Raw genomic sequence first — 19576 nt, forward strand, 5'->3', positions numbered from 1 at the left:
TGGGTTATATGGCAAGAGGTGGTTATTCCCTAGGAATCAAAGGACACTTCCATTGTCCATCTCTATAAAGGTAAAGGAAAGAGACTGTCCTGTGACAATCACAGGGAGGTCTCTCTCTTATTCATTGCTGGTGAAAATCTTGCCAGAGTCCTCCTTAACAGGCTGATCCTTCATCTGGAAGATGGGTATCTACCAGAGATCCAGTGTGGCTTCAGAAAGGGTCTCTATGTGGCGTTTGCTGCCTGACAACTGAAGGAGAAATGCCAGGAGCAGAACAGATATCTGCACACAGCATTTGTCCCTCTGTCACTCACAAGTGCTTATGGAAAATTATGTCAAATTTGTTTGCCCGGAAAAGTTCAATAGTACTGTATTGTGTAACATCATGCTTGCCCAGGTACCAGATAATTGACAATGTTCTCCTGCTTTACCAGTCACCAATCAAGTGAAACAAGGCTATGTTCTTCCTCCCATGCTTTTTAGCATAATGTTCTCAGCCATGTTGTCAAAGGCCATCAATGAGGGCAAGCATGGCATCAAGGTCAGCTACCGATGGTAGTGATGGCAAACTATCTAATGTGAAAAGGCAACAAGCCAAAATTAAAGTGCAGGGAGAGTTGGTCCAAGATGTTTTTGTTCACGGATGACTGTGCACTAAATTCAGCCTCTGAAACTGAGATGTAACAAAGTAGGAATCAATTTTCTGTTGCTTGTGTTCATTTTGGCCTAACAATTAACACCTAGAAAACACAGGTGCTCCATCAGTCAGCACCACAGTTCTGGCAAGTGGAGAAGTTTGGAATAGCGTTGATAAGTTCACTTATCTTGGTAGTGTACTTTGCAGGGATGTACACAGTGACAATGAGGTCGATGCATACATCGAGAGCTAGCTCGGTGTTTGAGGGGCTCCAAAGGAAAGTATGGGAGAGAAAAGAGAGAAGAGACTGTCAAATTGAAGGTCTACAGAGCCACTGTGCTGACCTCATTGCTGTGTGCTGGCCTACCAGCACCATGCCAGGAAACTGAATCACTTACATCTGAATTGTCTTAGGAAGATTCTGAAGATCACCTGGCAGGATTAGTACCAGGCACGGAGGTCATTTCTCAAACTAAATGCCAAGCATTCAAACTTGACTGCAGAGAGTGCAACTATGAAGGGCTGGCCACCTTATTTATATGCCAAATATATGCTTGCCCAAAAAACTCTTTTATGGAGAACTCACACAGGGCAAGGATCACATGGGGGTCAAAAGAAGTGCTACAAGGACACTCTCAAGGTCTCTCTGAAGAACTCTGGAATTGATTGCATGACATAGGAGACACTGGCACAGGACCACATGGCATGCCCACATCAGAGAAGGGGCTGTGCTTTACCAACAAAGCAGAATTGAAATAGTTCAAAAGAAAAGCGAGATGCACAAATTTAGAGAATCCACCCCAAATGCTCACATGGACTGTTTGTGCCCAGCCTGTGGTCGAGCCTTCCAAGCTTGTAGTGGTCTGATCAGCTACACTTGGACACACTGTGACTTGACCCTAATATAGAGATGTCATTTTGGTCCTCTTCTAGAATGAAGGACAACAGTCATAATATACACTGTATATGTTCTTGAGGTTCTACTCATTTTTCTACCCATCATTTCATACAAGAAGAAGGGGCACAAACTAGATAAGAAAAGCCAAAGTGACTAAAGGCAGTGGACCAGCATTGGCTAAACTCACTGCCACAAATGGGCAGGTGAAGGATTCCCCTTTTAGACAAGCACTGCAGAGAAAACCAGAAAGTCATTTGGGATTAGTTGGGTTAAGACTCCCAGCTTCCACCTCCTACTACATTGCACTCAAAATGGAGACTGTACCTGGCCAAAAAAATCACTGATTAAAAGACCTAGAAGAAAGATGGAGGAGAAGGAAAGAGAACGTCTACCTTGGCACCTTCGCACCTTCTAAAAGCAGATGTAGAACATGGCCCAGCCCGAACGTAGAAGCATTGTTCCAGACACAGAGGGTTCTGTGGACCCTGGGTGTTAACCCTAACCATATCCTAAATGCATGCTGAGGAAGGGGTCCAGCCAGCAAAGGCGTGGCTGAGTGTATCAGCTCAGGGAAAGACCGTTCATCAGGCCAAGAAGGGGTTCCAGATCCACCATAAAGGGGTAGGAACAGGGGATAGAGAAAACCCTATCTCTTATTGCCCAACTTGGGGTTAGACATCTAGGGCAAACTGAGGGGATCTACCCCTAGAAGAGGCAGATCCTGGGTGAGGGGCAGGTGCCAGGACCTAGGCTGGGTCTTAAGCAGGAAACACATTCAAGGCAAGCAGCAGCTTGTGGTTCCAATCCCAGGAGCAGAGTGAGGTCTCAGGTCTCTTCCAGCCCAGTCTGAAGCCCACAGAAAAATAACCATGGAAAGAATCACAGATGAAAGGGGACTCTAAAGTTCTGTCACTTTCTAGCAGCATAGCTTTCCAGCTGGCTTATAGTGACTGAATCCATCAGTAATCTCCACATGGGCCCAGCCCACAGATGTATTGCTTAGACTTAAACATAGTTCAGGAATTTGCAGATCTATGATGGCGGAGTGGTGGATAGGGAATCAGACCATCCTGGGAGCACTGAAAACTTACAGGTGCCTGGAGTGAGCTTTCCCTGAGATCCTGGAATAACATACAACTCAGAACCTCAAGAAAGCTGCAACAAGGTTATTCTGGACATGCCCTTCAGAATGTGGAGAGAGCCTGGCCCTGACATCAGGTCCATGGTCAGGAAGCAGACTAAAAGAATTAGCAGACAAGAAAGGATCCCATGGGGACAGGGATGCTGAAGACACAAACCCAGACGAAGAAAATGACTTCAAAACATCAACACACAAAGCCTCAAAGAAAAGCACAGAGTGGGCAGAATTCAACTAGGATTTCTGGAAGAGAACAAATAGGTAAAAGGGTAAAAAGAAGCTTGTGATAATATTTTTCACTGAGGAAAGAACTGGAATTTAAATGACTGCTGTGGAAGAAAGAATCAGAAGTGGAATAATGGGCTTTTCACAACTGAATTTTAACAGAAGGGTAAGCTGAGGCAGATATCTGAGTAAGATAACATCTATTAGCAGGGAATGCTCCCTATCAATAAATGAGCCAGAGGCCTGGAGCAAAAGGACACTTCCCCCTCTGTGGGTTTTGGGGAGCACAGAAGAAAGAGCAGAGCAGGGTAGGTGACATCGTGGGATTAAGGCCTAGTTACAGTGCTGAGGCCAGGGAACAACCTGATTGGTTGAAAGTTTGGTAATGGAGGGGAGCAACACCCCTCCTTTTCCTGCTGTGAGACTAAAACATGTTCATGGCCTGAGTCCAGGTGCAGGATAGTGGCCCGGGCATTGGGACAGCAAACCAGACATCTTGGAAGGACAACTTGGTGGCACAAAGATGTCGGACCCAAACCCCCTTGCTTTCTCACCCATTTCCCAAGGTTAGTAAAATTCCTTGAGCAGGAGAGCTGGACTTTTCAGCTTAACGTCTTCCAGACCAGCTGAACTCTGACCCAAGTTTAGAGACAAAGAACTGTAACTCAGGCAATTACAGGATGAAAGTGGTTTCAGAATCAAATCAATAAACTGTAAATATGATCAATAAGAAATGATACAGGATTCATCTCAATCTTTGCAGGCTTGCCCCAAGAGCTGCAGAACCTTGTCCAAGCTACAAATGTATGGAAAACTAGAATGACTCTGTGACACAACGAGCAAGATCCAAATGAAATCAAAAGACTGAAAAACAGAAGAACCTGTAAAGAAAATTATAGTCCTGAAAACAGTATTAAGGAGAGAGAATTTAAGAGCCATTGAAACCATGGCCCTAAATCTTAATTCAAGGAAACATTAAAAAAATACTACTGGATGCCTTTAGAGCTAGAGGTCAAAATGGAAATAAAAAGAACCCAAAAGAACCCATCTCTGGAAAGAACCCCAAGAGAAAACTCCCAGGTTCCTCCTAGCCCAAATCCAGAGCTTAAGGTCAAAGAAAAAAAAATACAGCAAACATCCAGAAAGAAAGACTTACCAAGGAGCAGAGAGCTGAGAACATTCCAGAAGAGAAAGGCTTCTGAGGAGGTGAAGGTGAGAGACAAGGATCTCCCATAATCCAGATGAAGCGAAGTCTGTGAACCAGAGGAGGGTCTGGAGGGGTAAGAATCTGACAACAGAATAGCAATTTCACTTGAACGGATCAAAGGAGGGACTGCAGAGGGCAAGGGATGAGAGATGCTCCCTACTTCCTGATGGAGATGAAAGATTCAGAGTGCAGAACACTTGTACATGCTTTTGTTTCTTTGGGGCCGCATGAACAATGCTGGAACGCTGCCCTTGAGTACACAACTTTATAACAGAGGTTTCTCCTTTATGTCTCAATTTAAGAAGGCTGAGCATGGTAAATGGAGTTTTTCCTGAGTGAAAAAATCAGAAGAAAATCCATTCATTTAATGTCTACAACTGTGTCAAGGAGCTTTCTTAATCCAAGATATTATTTTTAAAAAAACAGATAATCCTAACCACATAAAATCTAACAGGTTTCACTAAAATAAATGAAGATCGAACATGAAAAACTATTAGTAGGACATATGCCAAATGGATACATCAAGTCTGACCAAAATAAGTCCTTTATATCCAGACAGAGACCTGACACCAATATGAACCAAGAGCCATTGCCAGTAGATAAGCGCTGAAAGGATATGAATATTTCTAAAGTCCTGGGAACTACAAATGACCTGGAAACAGGTCTCCAAGCCGCACTAAGAGAAAGCCATGGGAAAATAATCTTGCCATCTCCTGTGAAGGGGTAAATTTTGTGCATGATAATAAGAGTGCTGAAATAAGAGGACACAATTCTTTGGGCCCCAAACCAAAAAAGGAGGCATTAGAGCTGCTGATAGATGGTAGGAAAGGAGATGTCTGAACTTTCTCAGAAGTAGGATGAGGCTCCGGACTAGGGTCAATATTATGGAAACTTGATCCTCTCTGTAAAATCTTTAGTTTCATGGTTTCCCAGTTCAGGGAATCAGACAAGAAAGAGGGAAAATCCTACCAAATGTGCCCAGGTTCATTGTTTCTGAAAAAAGAAGTTACCAGGCATTCACACCTTCACATTTCAGGCAGCTCAGACCAGCCTTAGGCTGAAATGGCACTCCCCTCCATTTTAATATTTGAGCTCTTTCCTTTATGTTACTGAGCTGGGTCTGACTCATTGTGACCCCTTTTGGGGTTTTCTAATCAAAGACATTGGAGTGGCTTGCCCTTTCCTTCTCCAGTTCTTTTTTCAGATGGGGAAACCGAGGCAAACAGGGTTAAGTGACTCGCCCAGGGTCACACAGCTGGTAAGTGTCTGAGACCTGGATTAGAAGTCACTTTGTCCTGACTGCAGGCCCTTGGATCTATCCACTGGGCCACATCCCTGCCCCTCTGCTACTCGGATTCCCAATTCCATTTCCTGGACTCTGGTTTCCTCTGCATTCTTGGGTCCTGGCTTGTTTATCTGCAGGGCCTGGGGAGGTTACAAGACTTGCCCAGTCACAGCTGGGATGGAGGTCCTTAAATCCTAGGGGGCAGCTCTTGGTCTCAAGTCAGCCTGCAGATTCTTCAGTCCTCAGACCCCCTCAGTCTGGGGGGGGACATTTTCTCCCCAACTTCTAAGGAGGGGAAAGGGTGGCACTGAGGAGGGCTGGAGGGCAGGGTGGACTCTAGCCCTTACCCTTCTTTTCCTCTGGTTCAAGCTGGGAGCACAAGAGCCCTGAGCTCCTGGAGTGAAGATGGGAGGGAGGGAGCCTGGGCTGCCCCACGGAATCAGAGGCTGTTCTGGGAAGAACAGAGACAGAGCCAAGGTCTATGAGGGGGATTTCCTCAGGGTCAGTTTCGGTTTTGGTCTCCCAACCTGTGCGGGCTCCTTCTGCCCAGTCACCAGTGACGTTTGTTGTCTCCCACCCGCTATTGGCTGGCAGAGCCCCCGGGAAGCCAATCAGAAGTGAGGGATTCGTCTCTTTATAAACCCAGCGCCCAGAGGTCTGGGTGAGGTTGGGCTCCTGTTCCTGCGGACCATGGAGCGCTCCCTGGGCGCTCTCCTTCTGCTGGGGACCCTGGCCCTGCCGGAGACCTGGGCGGGTAAGGAGAGGCTGGACGCGGCACCCGGGGGTAGCCGTGGGGCCGGGATGGGGTTCCCTATACGAAGCTCCTCGGACCCCAGCCCAGACAGCGTTTCCTCGGACCCGGCTCCTTCTGGTCAGTGCGGTCCGGGCGGGGTGAGGGGGGGGAGCTGGAATCAGCCTGGACCGGGAGCCCGCCTCTCCTGAGCGGGGATTTGGGGGGGTGTCTTTGTGTCGGTCCCTTAGTTTGGGGGGGGTGAGTGGATCGGTAGGGGTGGGAGGTCAAGGGGAGGGAGAATGGGGGCCACAGTCCTGGGGGCGTTAAGGAGCAGAGCTGTTTGGGGTCCCCCCGATATCCCCCCGGAGCCCCCCAAGGGCGAACCAGGGGCAGCTTTGATAAAGAGCTTCCCGGAGGATGGGGGGAGCAGGGGGCAGGTGAGGACACAAGGGGGGGGCCGGGGTTGAGTAGTGTGGGGGACCCCGGACCCGGAGGCGGGGGAGGGGAGAGGGAGGCAGCGTCCGGGTTCTGGGGGCTCGGACTCGGTTGTTGTCGGGAAAGGCTTGGTGTGGATGGGGGGAAGGGGAGGGTAAGGGGCGGGGTTGGGGGGGGTCCCGCATGTCCAGATAGCGGGCTTGGGGCTCGGGGTCAAGGGTCGCTCCGGGCGTTCCGGGGTCAGGGGTCGCTCCCGGGCGGGGCGGGGTCAGGGGTCGCTCCGGGCGTGGCGGGGTGCAGGTCACCCCCGGCGCGCCCCGCCCTGACCCCGGCCCCGTCCCCACGTCCCAGGCCCCCACTCCATGAGGTATTTCTACACCGGCCTGACCCGGCCCGGGTTCGGGGAGCCGCGGTTCCTCGCCGTGGGTTACATGGACGATCTGCAGTTCGTGCGCTTCGACACCGACCGCCCGGGGCAGAGGGAGGAGCCGCGGGCGGCGTGGATCGAGGGCGTGGGGCAGGAGGACCCCGAGTACTGGGAGCGGAACACGCAGATCTACAGGGCGGCCACACAGTTTTTCCGAGCGGGCCTGGAGACCCTGCGCGGCTACTTCAACCAGAGCGCGGGCGGTGCGTGACGGGGGAGGGGCCCCCTGGGGATGGGGAGGAGCCCCGGGGGTGTGGGGGGCGGGGTCAGCCAGGGTCCGGCCTCACTGACCCGGCCCGCCCGGACAGGCGTGCACACCTTCCAGAACATGTACGGCTGCGAGGTCTCCCCCGAGCTCCGCTTCCTGCGCGGGTTCATGCAGTACGCCTACGACGGGACGGACTACATCGCCCTGGACACCGAGACCCTGACCTGGACGGCGGCCGTGCCCCCCGCCGTGAGCACCAAGCGCAAGTGGGAGGCGGAGAGGAGCATCTCGGAGGGAATGAAAGCCTACCTGGAGGAGACGTGCGTGACGTGGGTGAAGAAGTACCTGGAGATGGGGAAGGAGACGCTGATGAGGACGGGTAAGATGGGGCCCCCCCAGTGTGTGCGGCACTCCAGGCCCCTGGGCAGCCCTGCTCCCCCTCCCCTCAGCCCCGGGACCCCGTGTACCCCAGGGCATATTGTAGGGTGCTCCCCTTCCCCCACCAGTCTTTGTGCCCCTGGAGGGGAGGGGGGAAGGGGAGCCTGGAAATGCCCCTAACCTTTGGCTGCAGACCCACCCAAGGGTGCTCGGCGCTCAAGGCCCCAACCCATCCTTCTTAGTCACTCCTCAGCCCCAGCCCTGTGTCCCCCAACCCCAGGAACCCCTTGTACCCCATGGCTCAGATTGTGGGGTGTTCCTCCTGTTCATGTGCCCTTGGAGGGGAAGGGGGAAAGGGAGCCTGGTAATGCCTCTGACCTTTGCCTCCAGACCCACCCTCTGCCAGAGTGACCCACCTTACTGCCCCCTATGGGGAGGTGACCCTGCGCTGCCGGGCCCAGGGCTTTTACCCCAAGGAGATCTCCCTGACTTGGCTGAGGGATGGGGAGGAACAGCCCCAGGACACGGAGTTCATTGAGACCAGGCCTGCGGGAGATGGCACCTTCCAGAAATGGGCAGATGTGCATGTGACCTCTGGCGAGGAAGAGAGATACACCTGCCGAGTTCAGCACGAGGGGCTGTCTGAGCCCCTCACCCTGCAGTGGGGTAAGGACAGTGAGGGGCTGGGAAAAGGCCACCCCCACCCCACAGGACCAGAGAGAGGGGGAGTTACTGGGGGAAGGTGGGGTGTCAGTTAGTGACTCAGGCCAGACAGGGATCAGAGCCTCTCACTTTCCTTCTCCATTTCAGAGCCAGAGTCCTCATCCACCTGGCTCATTGTGGGGGGCATTGCTGCTGCCCTCCTCATCCTCATTGCAGTCATTGCTGGAGTTGGGATCTGGAGAAAGAAGAATTCAGGTAGGCAGGACTGGGAGGGGTCATTAAGGATCAGGCCCTATGGAGATCCGGACTTCCCCTGACCCAGCAGCCTGTCTCTCTGTCCTCAAGTCCTCTTCTTTTCATCTAAGGGACGGTTAGACGAGCCCTAAGAGTGGAGATGAACAAATCCCCAACTAGAAGCCATTTCTCTGGAGGATGCCTGGCAGGGGTGTCACAGGCTGGCTGAGTGGGGAATCTGCCTCAGACTCAGACATGAACAGGGCCTGGTGTCTCCCCAGCTAGGGGCTGTAGACCATGCCTGGAGGGGGGGGAAGTGCCCATTTGGGGGCCCTTTCTCTGTTCCTCTTGGATCTAGAGGCTGGAGTGGTGTAGGGTATGGAGGGTGCAGTCCTGGTTATTGGGTGTGTCTCTAAGACAAATCTTGGAATTTCTGAGACCCTAGTGTGGTCTTCTCTCCTGGATTCTTCACTGGAAATTTGTTTTCTTTTCCAGGTGTAAAAGGAGGTGATTATGTTCAGGCTGCAGGTAAGTGAAGGGTAGACATGGAGGGTAGAAAGAAGGGGCCAGCCCATGGTGCTCTGGGACCTGAGCAATGAGGAGCTTTTGCCCAATAGCCTTCCCTTGGTGTCCCCTTTCCTTCCCATGCCCTGGTTCTGGGATGCATGTTCCTGACTGGATTGTTTCCCTCCTTTTGTCTCCAGGCAATGACAGTGCACAGGGGTCCGACGTCTCTCTCACAGCCAAAGGTGAGACTCTGGGGGCCTGGAAGGAGGGAGGGGCCGAGCAAAGAGGAGGAGGGTCTGTGGGAGGTTGGGCTGAGACTGGGTTGGGTGGTGAGGCAGGCCCTTCAGAATGATGAGAGGCTGGAGGCCAGAGGGCACTTGGAGGATCCCCCTCAATCTGTCTTTCCTTCTTCAGCTTGAGAGAATTTCCTGGCATGGACCTGAGACAGAAAACCAGCCTGCAGTCCCTCTACTGTTCCTGGTGACCCCTGGCTTCTCTCCCCTGCACTGGCCCCTGCCATCCTCCCTGGACTCTATTGGCCCAAGCCCAGGGCAGCCTTATCAGGGCCCTCACCCTGCTTTCTAAGGCCTCCCTCCCTCCCTCCTCCCGCCTGTGTCTCTGTCTGCTTTGGGAATGAGCCTCCTTCACATCTGATCCTGCCCTGACCTTTGGGGTCTCTGTCTGACCGCTACAACAGCCTGATGAATCGCTGCTCTGCAGTCTGCAGCTGTTCTCCATAATCTCAGCTCAGCTTCGCATTTGGGTGGGGGGTTGTGGGGGACAGGATGGCCACGTCGAGTGTTCTGGCCACATGAAGGGGGAAATAAATGAAAATTTGGAGATGCCTGAGACTTTTATTTGCTCTGCTGAGTCTGAGTGCAGTTGGGGGCTGGGCCCAGAGGGGAAGGAGCCTGGCGGAGGGACAGTACATGGTGAGAGGGCAGACATTTTTCTTTGATTTGTACCCCTCTGGGGTATGTATGGATGTGGTCTACTGGGACTTGTTTCGGGCCTTCGGACAGAGCCCAGGCTGTGCACTCCTCCTGGCTCTGCAGCCATGCCCAGACAGGCTGCTGGGTCACTAACCTATGGGTAGCCCGTCCATAGGCTGCCCCTCAGCACTGACCTTCACAGAGGTCTAGTTCTCTCTGTTTTGTCATTTTCATCAGAGATATTAAAAACAGTATTTTCGTGCTGAGGACAGGAAGTCTTGTGAGAAGAGAGGACTCCTCTTCCATGGGGGCTCACTTCCCTCATTTGCAGCGGAAAATGGGTCTAAATTTCAAGATGATAGTGGAGCCTCTGATTTTCAGGCAGGAAGGCCTGAGTTCAAATCCCACCTCAGACACTTAATAGTTTTGTGACTCTGAGCAGGTCACTTAACCTCCCACCTCAGGAATAGGGGTGTGTGGAGGGTCATGATAGCCCCTCCTCCCAGATCAACTGAGATCATAAATACAAAGGGCTTAGCAAGGCTTATGATAGAAATGAATGCGGTCATTATTATTGCTTTCAAGCGCTGATTCCTGATTCTGCCGATTCCAGACATTCAGTCATAATACTCTGAATGACTTTCATCCTTCAGAGCCCTAAGAATTCCTCCCAGTGTGAAGTCAGTCCTTTATCTCCCAAGCAGGGACCCTCCTGCCACCTGGTGGGTATTTATGGTATTACAGGATTTAGAATTAGAGTATCCTCCCTTTAGACATGATGAGCGTGAAGGGGGCATATGTGCCATCCTCTGACAAACCAACCCCTGAAGCCTCCAGACTTCATGGTGAGCTTGGGGACTTCCCAGGCTCATCAATGTGAGTCTGAAGGGGTCTCGAGGTCCTCGGGTCCAGCTGCTTAGGACAGCATGTAGTCCATAGGAGACTCAATCAAGGCTGTTGGCCTGCCTGGCTCCAATCCCTAAATGCATTCCTCTGATCTCTAGGACTTTTCTATGAAAGTAAAACCTGCCGGATAACGTTTAGGTGCAGCTTCGGAAGCCCAGGCTAGGTCAGCCATGGGCGTTCAGAGAAGCTAGTCTGGGACACCCAGGGGAGGTTCCAGTGAGAAGGGGACTTCTACATCAGATAATCTGTGTATACTGACCCCTGTGCAATCTGATGAGAGTTTTCAGGGGCTCTGTGAACTTGGATGGGAAAAAAACCACATCTTTATTTTGACTGACTTCTAATTGAAATGTCATCATTCCTTTGACCATTAAATTTTCAAAAACCACACGAGTGTTCTGAGAAGACATTTATTAAAAGCTTCACCAGATGACACAAAAATTTAAGATGTCCCGATCTAGATTATATCAGAATGATGAGGGAAATCTAAGTGTGTGTAGGTACCTTTCAGCACTTTTTGTGCCTAAGAGTGCATGTATACATACACTCATACCTATGAATACATATATGTGCATGACAGACAGTAACCACTAATCAATTAATTCATAGATAAGAGTTATGAAACTGCCTGTAACCTTTGACCCAGCAATACCTATTTGCAAAGATGATTGGGGGAAAAGGAAAAGAATCTATGTGGTCTATAATGTTTATAGCCACTCTCTCTGTGGTGGCAACAAACTGGAAATCATGGGGTTGCCCATCAGTTGGGGCATGGCTGAACAAGTTGTGTTATATGGTTATTATAAAATAATACTGTGCTATAAGACATGAAGAAAACATGGAAAGACTGGCAGGAAATAATGAGGAGCGAAATGGGCAGAACCTAGAGAATGTCGCATACATTCTCAGCAATACTGAAACAACCTTGAGTGACTAAATCATTTTGACTTGTGTAAGCACCCAGATGAACTACAAAGGATCTGTGAAGGAAGGAGCTGTATGCATCCAGAGAAAGAATGGATAAATAGAAGCATCCAAAGAATGATTTTACATGCACTCACACACATACACACACATACTTCTGTCTAATGGTATCCATCTCTAGGACCGGGGGAGGGGAACAAAAAAAAGGAAAAATTACATGGTAAGTTTATTATATAATAATTCACTAGGAATACCACATTATACATAATAGATTCACAGTTTCATGGGTAATCTCATTTCTTCTGTGTTATGGAAAGTATTATTTTATTTCACAAATTCAAAATAAAATACAGAAAATTACAGAAAAATCAGAGCTACAAGTAGTTCCTCTCAACTTTGAGCTGGGCATCAGTGACTATGCCAGATGTGAGGCCACAGCTTTGGTGGTGTTGCATTGTTCCGCCTGTTAGGAACCCAGGTCACCAGGACCACTCTGAATGAGGACAAAGGGAGGAGATGAGAGGACAAAGAGGTCATAAGGGAAAGACCTGGGCCAAGGGGCCTGACTTTGGTCTTTGCATCCTTTCCAGTGATTCCCTGCACTCTCCTGGGGTCCTTGTTTTCAAAGGTATTCAGGATCTGGTCCCCTCCTCTTGTTAGGGACATGCTTAGCAACAGCTAGCTTAGGTTTAGGTTCAATGCTGGGATGAAATGAGGCTCTCACAAAACACTGAACATTAAAGAAAGGAGGTTGACTTGCTCCTAAAACAACAAGGATGTGCACCAAGGACATGGTGTGTTCATCCTTCATTGCCAAAGAAGACCATACCATCAGAGAAATAATGACATGACTTGCACTCGACTTTGTTTTGAGTGAGGGAGGGCTGTGCAGGTCATCAGCCTCACTTCTCCTCCAGAGCCATCTGAATCCAGTGATCAGATATTCATCAGGATAACTGGAAATGACCCAGGATGAGGCAGTTGAGGCTAAGTGACTTGCCCAAGGTCATATAGCTAGTGAGTGTCAAGTGTCTGAGGTGAGATTTCAACTCAGGTACTCCTGACTCTTGCACTGGTGCTCTAGCCACTGCACCACCTAGCTGCAACCAAGGAAATGATGACACTTTTCTGGATAGGGCTCCTCTCATGTCCAGGAGGAAACTTGTCTGGTCAACGGGACAGGGCAAGATGACTCCAAAGAAGCCACCATGTGGAAGAAGCCACAGCTCCTCGTGGATGGGACTTTAGGTGCCCTTAGGTCACCAGGAAGCTACTTCATGGGAGACAAAGACCAATCAGATCCTAGGGACAGCTTTGTTGCCTTTTATGGAAAACTAACCTTTTTTCTGGGGAAACCAGAAACCCCTGGTTCCATCCCACACCACTCTCCCCAAAACCCAGGGATATTCTAAAAGACATTTCACCATTTTCTAATTTTCAAGATTTGATTGGACAATTATCCTGACCCAGGAAATACAAGACGTGAAGAAAAAATACCTTGCCCCAATAAAAAATAACCAAAAGAAAAAGGAAAAAAAATGAAGAGGATGAAAAAAAGTAGAAATTCTAGACTTTCTCTTTCTCATTTGGATGAACTGAACCTCAGATCTTCATCATCTAGTACTGGTGTCAAATACAGCTGGAACCACTTAAAAATGCAATTTGGAAATAGTTTACAAAATGAAGATGCAATAAAACATAAACAATGTTAATAGGAGGTTTTCTAATGCGCTCCAGGAGAGGTGATCTTTAGGATGTGGAGATTGTGGTGGGGCAGGGGGACAGTGGTTGTGGTTTTCTAATATTTGAAGGGGCTCTTATGGAAAAGAGAGGATTTCATATTCACAGTGGCTTGTCACTACTTAAAATGTGAGAAATTCAGAGCTGTAAGGATCCTTAGAGATGGAACCAACTGTCATTCCTTAAAGGATAAACTGAGGCTCAGAGAAACAGGAAGACAATGAAGGAGTCAGAGACCAAGGCAGAGACACATGGAATGATGGCGTCCCAGATGTTCCAGCTGGAAGGGGCTGCAGAGATCCAGTCTAACTCACTTGTATCGTGATGAAGAACTTTTGTCCCAAGAGAGGGAAAGTCATTGGTCTGAGGTCACCCAGCAGGTCAGGAACAGAGCTGGGACTGGAGCCTTGGTCTTTTGATTCCTAAGTCAGACCTTTTCTATCACCCTGCATTAGGACATGAAGATATTGAGGAGGAAAAAAAAATCAAACAATTTGGGGTTTGGGGGACAGAGCTGGAGGGTTAAAGAGACAGAGAGGCAGGGGTGGAGGGAACCTAAATCTCCCTTTCCTTCTACAGCTAGTGGCAGGCACCAGTGTAAGCCTGCATTACTATCAGCTGGGAGGAAGGAGCTTTACTCTTTATTCTGTGAACTTCCTAGGACTCCTTTCAGTCCCTCAGCTCTGCCCAGTCCGGGGCTGATTTTGCCCTTCAGGACCCCTCAGTCTGGCACCTCCAGGTGCTGCCACCATATCACCTCCTGTGTCAGAAAAGTGACCCTTTGCTCATCAGCTAGTCAGGTGAGGGGTCCCAGGAACTTGAATGCTATCCTTCTTAACCCTTCATGAAGCCACATTTCCTGTTCCACAGAGTTCTCAGGGTCCTCAGCACCCCATCCCCTGGTCTTTGACCTCTTTTGATATCTAGGCATCTTAGCCTCTAGCTCTTCTTGTCCCTTACAATCCCTCCTATATCCAGGTGTCCTAGCCCACGCTGTTTTGGGAACTTGGAATGCTTTCTCACTCCCAATATTTAAAAAAATATCATGGTATTTGATTTTCTCCTTTAATAAAATTGAAACGCAGTCAGGAATCTACCCTCTCCTTCTCCCAGCTGCCTATATCTTTAGATTCATGTAAGCCAGCCTCCCAGTTTCCCATGTACTTAGTTAGCTATACTCATGGATCTGAGCAGTCTTTTCTGTCCCTCTAGGGTTCACTCCCCAGGATTCCACCAAACTACTTCATTTAAATGGGCTTGGCTGGATTGGTGCTCCTCACACTAGGGATGCTGGTATTTCTAGAGTGGCATAGATTCAAATGTTGCCAAGACAGAACCTGGAGGTCCCTGCATGAGCAGGAGATGGACTTAAAATAAACACATCGAGTCATGAAGTGTGTGCTCTTTGTCATCAATGACACTGGCATGGGAGGACATGGCTGGGAGTCATGGAGGGTTCCTTGGAGAGGGGTGAAGGAGTGGAGGAATTACTCTGCCTCAGTTCTCAGCCTCTGCCAGAGGCTGTCTCTTAAAAAGTACCTGGACACCATTTCTCTGAAGAAAAAAAGCCTGTCTGGGAAGCTTAATCTTGGGCTGAAAGTGGGAGAGGACATTCTAGGAGGGGAGGACTGTGCATGACCATGGACTTGGGGAAGCCATCTTGGAATGGAGAGGGCATTAACCCAGCTGGAGGTAGGAGTCTCAATGCTTAATCTTCAGAGGAATCAGCTGTGTGAAGTAAGAGACTCCAAAAGGTACTGGGATTTCAGGTTTCAAAGTCAGGTTAGAGACAGCTTGGTAGTTGTGGTGGCACAATAGTAGAAACTGAGGACATGCCCTGGAGAAATGAAAGCATCCCAAAGCAAACATCCTTTCATGCTTGGGCTTCTGATTCCCTCCTTATCACAGAAGAGTTGGGGAACAGCAGGAGAATATTATGTCCAATACTATTCTTTGTGAGTCCTATTACTTGAACTTCCGGATCAAATCCCAGCTCCATGTCTTTCTCCCCTAAGGTCCTTCCTAGGAAATGGTGTCAAAGATCAGATTGGCTAAGTCATTTGATCTTTCCCTATTTCACTGGAAAACTCTGATTCTGAAACCTGTCTCTATTCTCTACTCTGGTCCACACTTAGGGAATTTGAATATGTAACACTGTCTATAGTGTTAATAATGGGAAGAAACATTGAAATGGCTTCCATCTAGTAGAAATGCCTCCCATCTCCCTTGTAAGCCCCTGTGCCTAATATAGTACCATCCTATTTGAACTTGGCTGGGCAAAATTTAGCAGAAGCTCAAAGTTTCTCCCTTTCTTTATCTCTCAATTTGTGTATTTTGGATCCTCTGTCTAGTTAAGACAACAAAGCAACCATTTCTTTAGATAATTTAGGACAGGAAATTTTATGTCTCTTGTTCTAGAGAAGTTGAGAGCATCTGAAATTATCTAGAGAGAACTTTGGTGGTTTCTACGAGGATCTCCTACTTCCCTGATTTTCTGGGTTGCAAGAAGTTGATAAGGGCTCCCCCAAACACAAAATCTAATTCTTACTGGGAAGCCCCTGTCCAAGAACGTTGACTTAATCTCCTTTAATTCCTGACCCAGACTTATCTCTTTGGGGAGTTTGGTCCCACTTCTGGAATTGAGAGACTTTCAAATGTTCTGATGCACTGGGGGATAGTAGTTGTGTTGAGGGAGATCAAGCAAGACCATTATATATAATACTCTCTCCAGGGGCTGGGACAAAATGTTTAAGGATTGGTTCAACATAGTTTCACACTTAACTTTCTAGGTCTTACAACAAGTAAACGTGTGAATGCAAGGTCTTTTTCCCACATTGACAAAAAATAGGTATTTGTATAGGGAAACAACACAAGAACAAGAGAGGCAGCCAATTCATGTGTTCAGGCCCAGGAGAATACATACTTAATATATAGTTTCATGAATTACGAGGTCACACTTGGCTGAGGAATTTATTTTTGTCTTAAAAATTTACCTGTTTAGGTAAAAAATTTATCAGGTATAAGAGATATATGGAATGATTGTATGAGTGGATGCCATGAAGCAAAGAGAATCAGCCCAACTATCTGTCTGTCTAGCTGTCTATCTATCTACCTCTCAATCTGTCTGTCTATGCATATATATCTATGTAATACATATATACATATAATGTGATACAGATAGTCATAAGCATGTTTACTGTCCTAAATATAGGGGTGGGGGGTTTGATCCATGAATGCCTGGACATTCTGTTGCACTTCACTTTGTCCTTTTGTGCAAAACTATTTTTTCCCCTTAAAAATATCTTGCTTTCTTCCTCCAAAGGCATGCTTTTGCTACGATATGATTTGATCCACTGAATCTCTTTGTAGTAATTCCTGTTGCTCAACAATCACAGACTTGGTTGTTCTGTGAAAGGACTGGAGCATAGAATCAAACTTCGTCATTTTGAACAATTAGAAAAGTAACTAGGTACAAACCAGAAATAGCTAAAATGACCCTTGGTTAGATTCAGCTGTCCTGGAATAAAGTAGATCGAAGCAACCAGAGTCTTGGGAGAAGAATAGGACAATGTAGATTGCAAGCAATATCATTCTCTTTTCTTACGGTAGAAATTTGATACATATTTATTGAATTTATAAGAGGAGGTAGGCATCAAGTAGTGGAAAGCGAAGGCTATGTCATTTGGTACTTGTGAGACTTTGGCTAAGTCACTTAATCTCTCTGGACCTCCGTTTACTTATGTTCAGGATGATGAGTTGGACTGGGTAACCTTCCAGATCCCTTCCAATCTAGGATCCTGTTCATTGCTTGATTATAAATTGCTGGTTACACCTATCCTTGTGTTAGCATCACCTCAGGGAAATTCAAACAAGATACGCTTGTCAGGGTCTTCTGCCAGGTGTCGTTCTGCTGGACTGAGTACCCTGCTGGGCACATTAATTTTGTTGAGCATAATGACAGTGATTAGTCTTTACTCACTGCTGCTAAGCCCAGCATGTGTTTGTGCAACTTCTCCCTGCTTCCAAGGTGTTACTGTACGGCTGTGTGTTCCTCATAAGAAGAATGGGTTCTGCTCCATGTGTTGAAGTTAGGAGTACTCAGGGCCCCAAAACACTGACATGCTGCATCCTGCCCAAGTGAATTCAATCCAAGCCTTCTTTCAGCCAAAGAATGACAATATTTGTTTAATCTCCTCCATATTGGGTAGTCTTTTCAAGAGCCCAAGCATTTGTGATACTTGTATTGACAAGTGGGCCAGATTGAATCTCAGCTAGATTGAATCTGAGCCAGTATCATCCTCTTAATTTCATTCCCAAGGAAGAATATAACAATACACATGACTCAGCGTCCTAGGCACCACTTCCCTCTAAACTTCTTTGATCTTTCAGTCATGCCCTGAGTAGCTGAGCTCCACCTCACCATGGTGCTTATCCAAGGGACAGTTTTTTCCAACTTCCATTCAAAAGATGGTGTCTATTTCAAGGTATTGTAGATGTTGACCTAAAAAGAACAAGGGCCATTTCCTCTATTCAGATTAGGATTTAAGGTTAGAATAGGGTTAAGACTACAGATTCTGCTGTTCATATGAAGAGTTTTCATCCTCCTCCTCCTCCTTCTGCTCCTCCTTCTGCTCCTTCTCATGAAAAATAATAAAAACAATAGCTAGCTTTTATATAAGGTTTTAAAGTTTGCAAAGCCCTTTAGACAAAGTATAATGTATAGTGTAAGAAGACTAGAAAGGTTGAAAGGACTCAAGTTCTAAAGAGTTTTCAATGACAAATGATTTCATATTTGATCCTGGAGGGAATAGTTCCACAGTATTGGAGTTTATGAAATTTGATGTTGCTGTTCAGTCATGTCCAACTCCTTGTGACCCCATGTGGAGTGCTCTTGGCAATGATACTTGATTGGTTTGCCATGTCCTTCCCCACTCTCATTCTTCCTGGATTTCTCTACCCCATTTGCTGCTCTTGACCCCAATACTCTTTTCTTTCTGGGGTTTTGTGGCACTCCCTTAACTTGGTTTTTCTCCTTTGTGACTGACTGGATCTCAGTGACCTTTGCCAGAACATATCCCATCTCGTGACTTTTAATTTATTCATATCTTGTGATACAGACTAACTCTTCTTTCTTTTTTTATTCTCTTTGTTTACTGCTTTCTATGCCTGATGGAAGTTGCTTACCAAGGGACCCAACTTGCCCCACCTTGATTTTCTCTGAGATAATTGGTGCTATTATTTTCCCAACAACTACCAAAGATCTCTATATTCAGTGTTCCCCAGTTTTCAGACTCTAAGTCCCTTTCATGTAGATGAATGAGAGATAATCAAGAATGGGACCCTGAGATCCAGGGGTAGAAGAGGTAGGAGAAAATTGAAGAGGGAGAGGAGGGTCACGTGAACCCAGAAAGAAGGAGTATTGGCAGAGGTCATTCCTGGTCTCTTTATCTGCCAGAGTGGATTTGCAGCACTCACAAATATTTGAGGAAATCCACCCACTGTGCCCTTTCCTCATATATGTATTGAGATGGTAGAGGCCAAATGTGGTGGTTCTGTTGCAAGGATGAGAATAGAGTGGAATTGAAAAGCTGAAAATGTGTTTCATTTCAAATGGATTTGTTGTTTTCCACTTCTAAATAAGCATGGGAGGGTCTGCTCTCCCCTCCACTCCTCTTCTTTGTACATTGTAGTAGATTCTGCTTGCCTTTTAAAAACTTGAACATTTCCTTAATCTCAGTTTTGGTCTCAAGCAAAAAGAGGTTAGGTAAAGATGAACAAAAAATTCAATTATATCAGAGTGCCAAACCTCAGGCCTTAAGGGCGAGAATTTTCCTAACTGGGAACTAATAGCTATTGTATTAATATTCCTAAGTTTATATCCAATCTTGCCATTTTTCAGTTGTTTCTGACTCCTCATGACACCATTTGCGGTTTTCTTGACAGAAATACTGGAGTGATTTGCCATTTTCTTTTCCATCTCACTTTACAGATGAGGAAACTAAAGCAAACAGGGTTAAGTGTTTTGCCCAGTAAGTATCTGAGGTCAATTATAACTCATGAAGATGAGTCTATCTGGTTCCAAGCCCTGTGCTCTATCCA

The 19576-nt window shown here is 47.5% G+C and overlaps 1 protein-coding gene across 2 annotated transcripts; it reads left to right on the forward strand.

The window, feature by feature from the left end:
- The first annotated feature begins 6002 nt into the window (after positions 1-6002).
- Positions 6003-9817, forward strand: LOC140513084 (class I histocompatibility antigen, Gogo-OKO alpha chain-like). 2 transcript variants are annotated; one of them, XM_072622414.1, is made up of 8 exons: positions 6003-6144; positions 6910-7188; positions 7294-7572; positions 7962-8237; positions 8382-8489; positions 8964-8996; positions 9173-9217; positions 9390-9817. In XM_072622414.1, the coding sequence occupies exons 1-8, from the start codon at positions 6081-6083 to the stop codon at positions 9392-9394; spliced, it is 1089 nt and encodes a 362-aa protein (XP_072478515.1). In that variant the 5' UTR covers positions 6003-6080; the 3' UTR covers positions 9395-9817. The 2 variants fall into 2 exon arrangements, with proteins under 2 accessions (XP_072478515.1, XP_072478514.1); XM_072622413.1 differs by having other exon boundaries at positions 6034-6261.
- Positions 9818-19576: the final 9759 nt, after the last annotated feature.

The sequence above is a fragment of the Notamacropus eugenii genome, chromosome 7 (assembly GCF_028372415.1).
Source record: "Notamacropus eugenii isolate mMacEug1 chromosome 7, mMacEug1.pri_v2, whole genome shotgun sequence".
Classification (NCBI taxonomy): domain Eukaryota; kingdom Metazoa; phylum Chordata; class Mammalia; order Diprotodontia; family Macropodidae; genus Notamacropus; species Notamacropus eugenii.

Excerpts from the sequence above, each read along its gene's own strand:
- LOC140513084 (XM_072622413.1), top strand. The coding sequence starts at position 6,081 with ATGGAGCGCTCCCTGGGCGCTCTCCTTCTGCTGGGGACCCTGGCCCTG. Across the intron at positions 8,490-8,963 it reads CTGGAGAAAGAAGAATTCAG|GTGTAAAAGGAGGTGATTAT; the intron begins GTAGGCAGGACT and ends TTTCTTTTCCAG. Across the intron at positions 8,997-9,172 it reads TGATTATGTTCAGGCTGCAG|GCAATGACAGTGCACAGGGG; the intron begins GTAAGTGAAGGG and ends TTTTGTCTCCAG.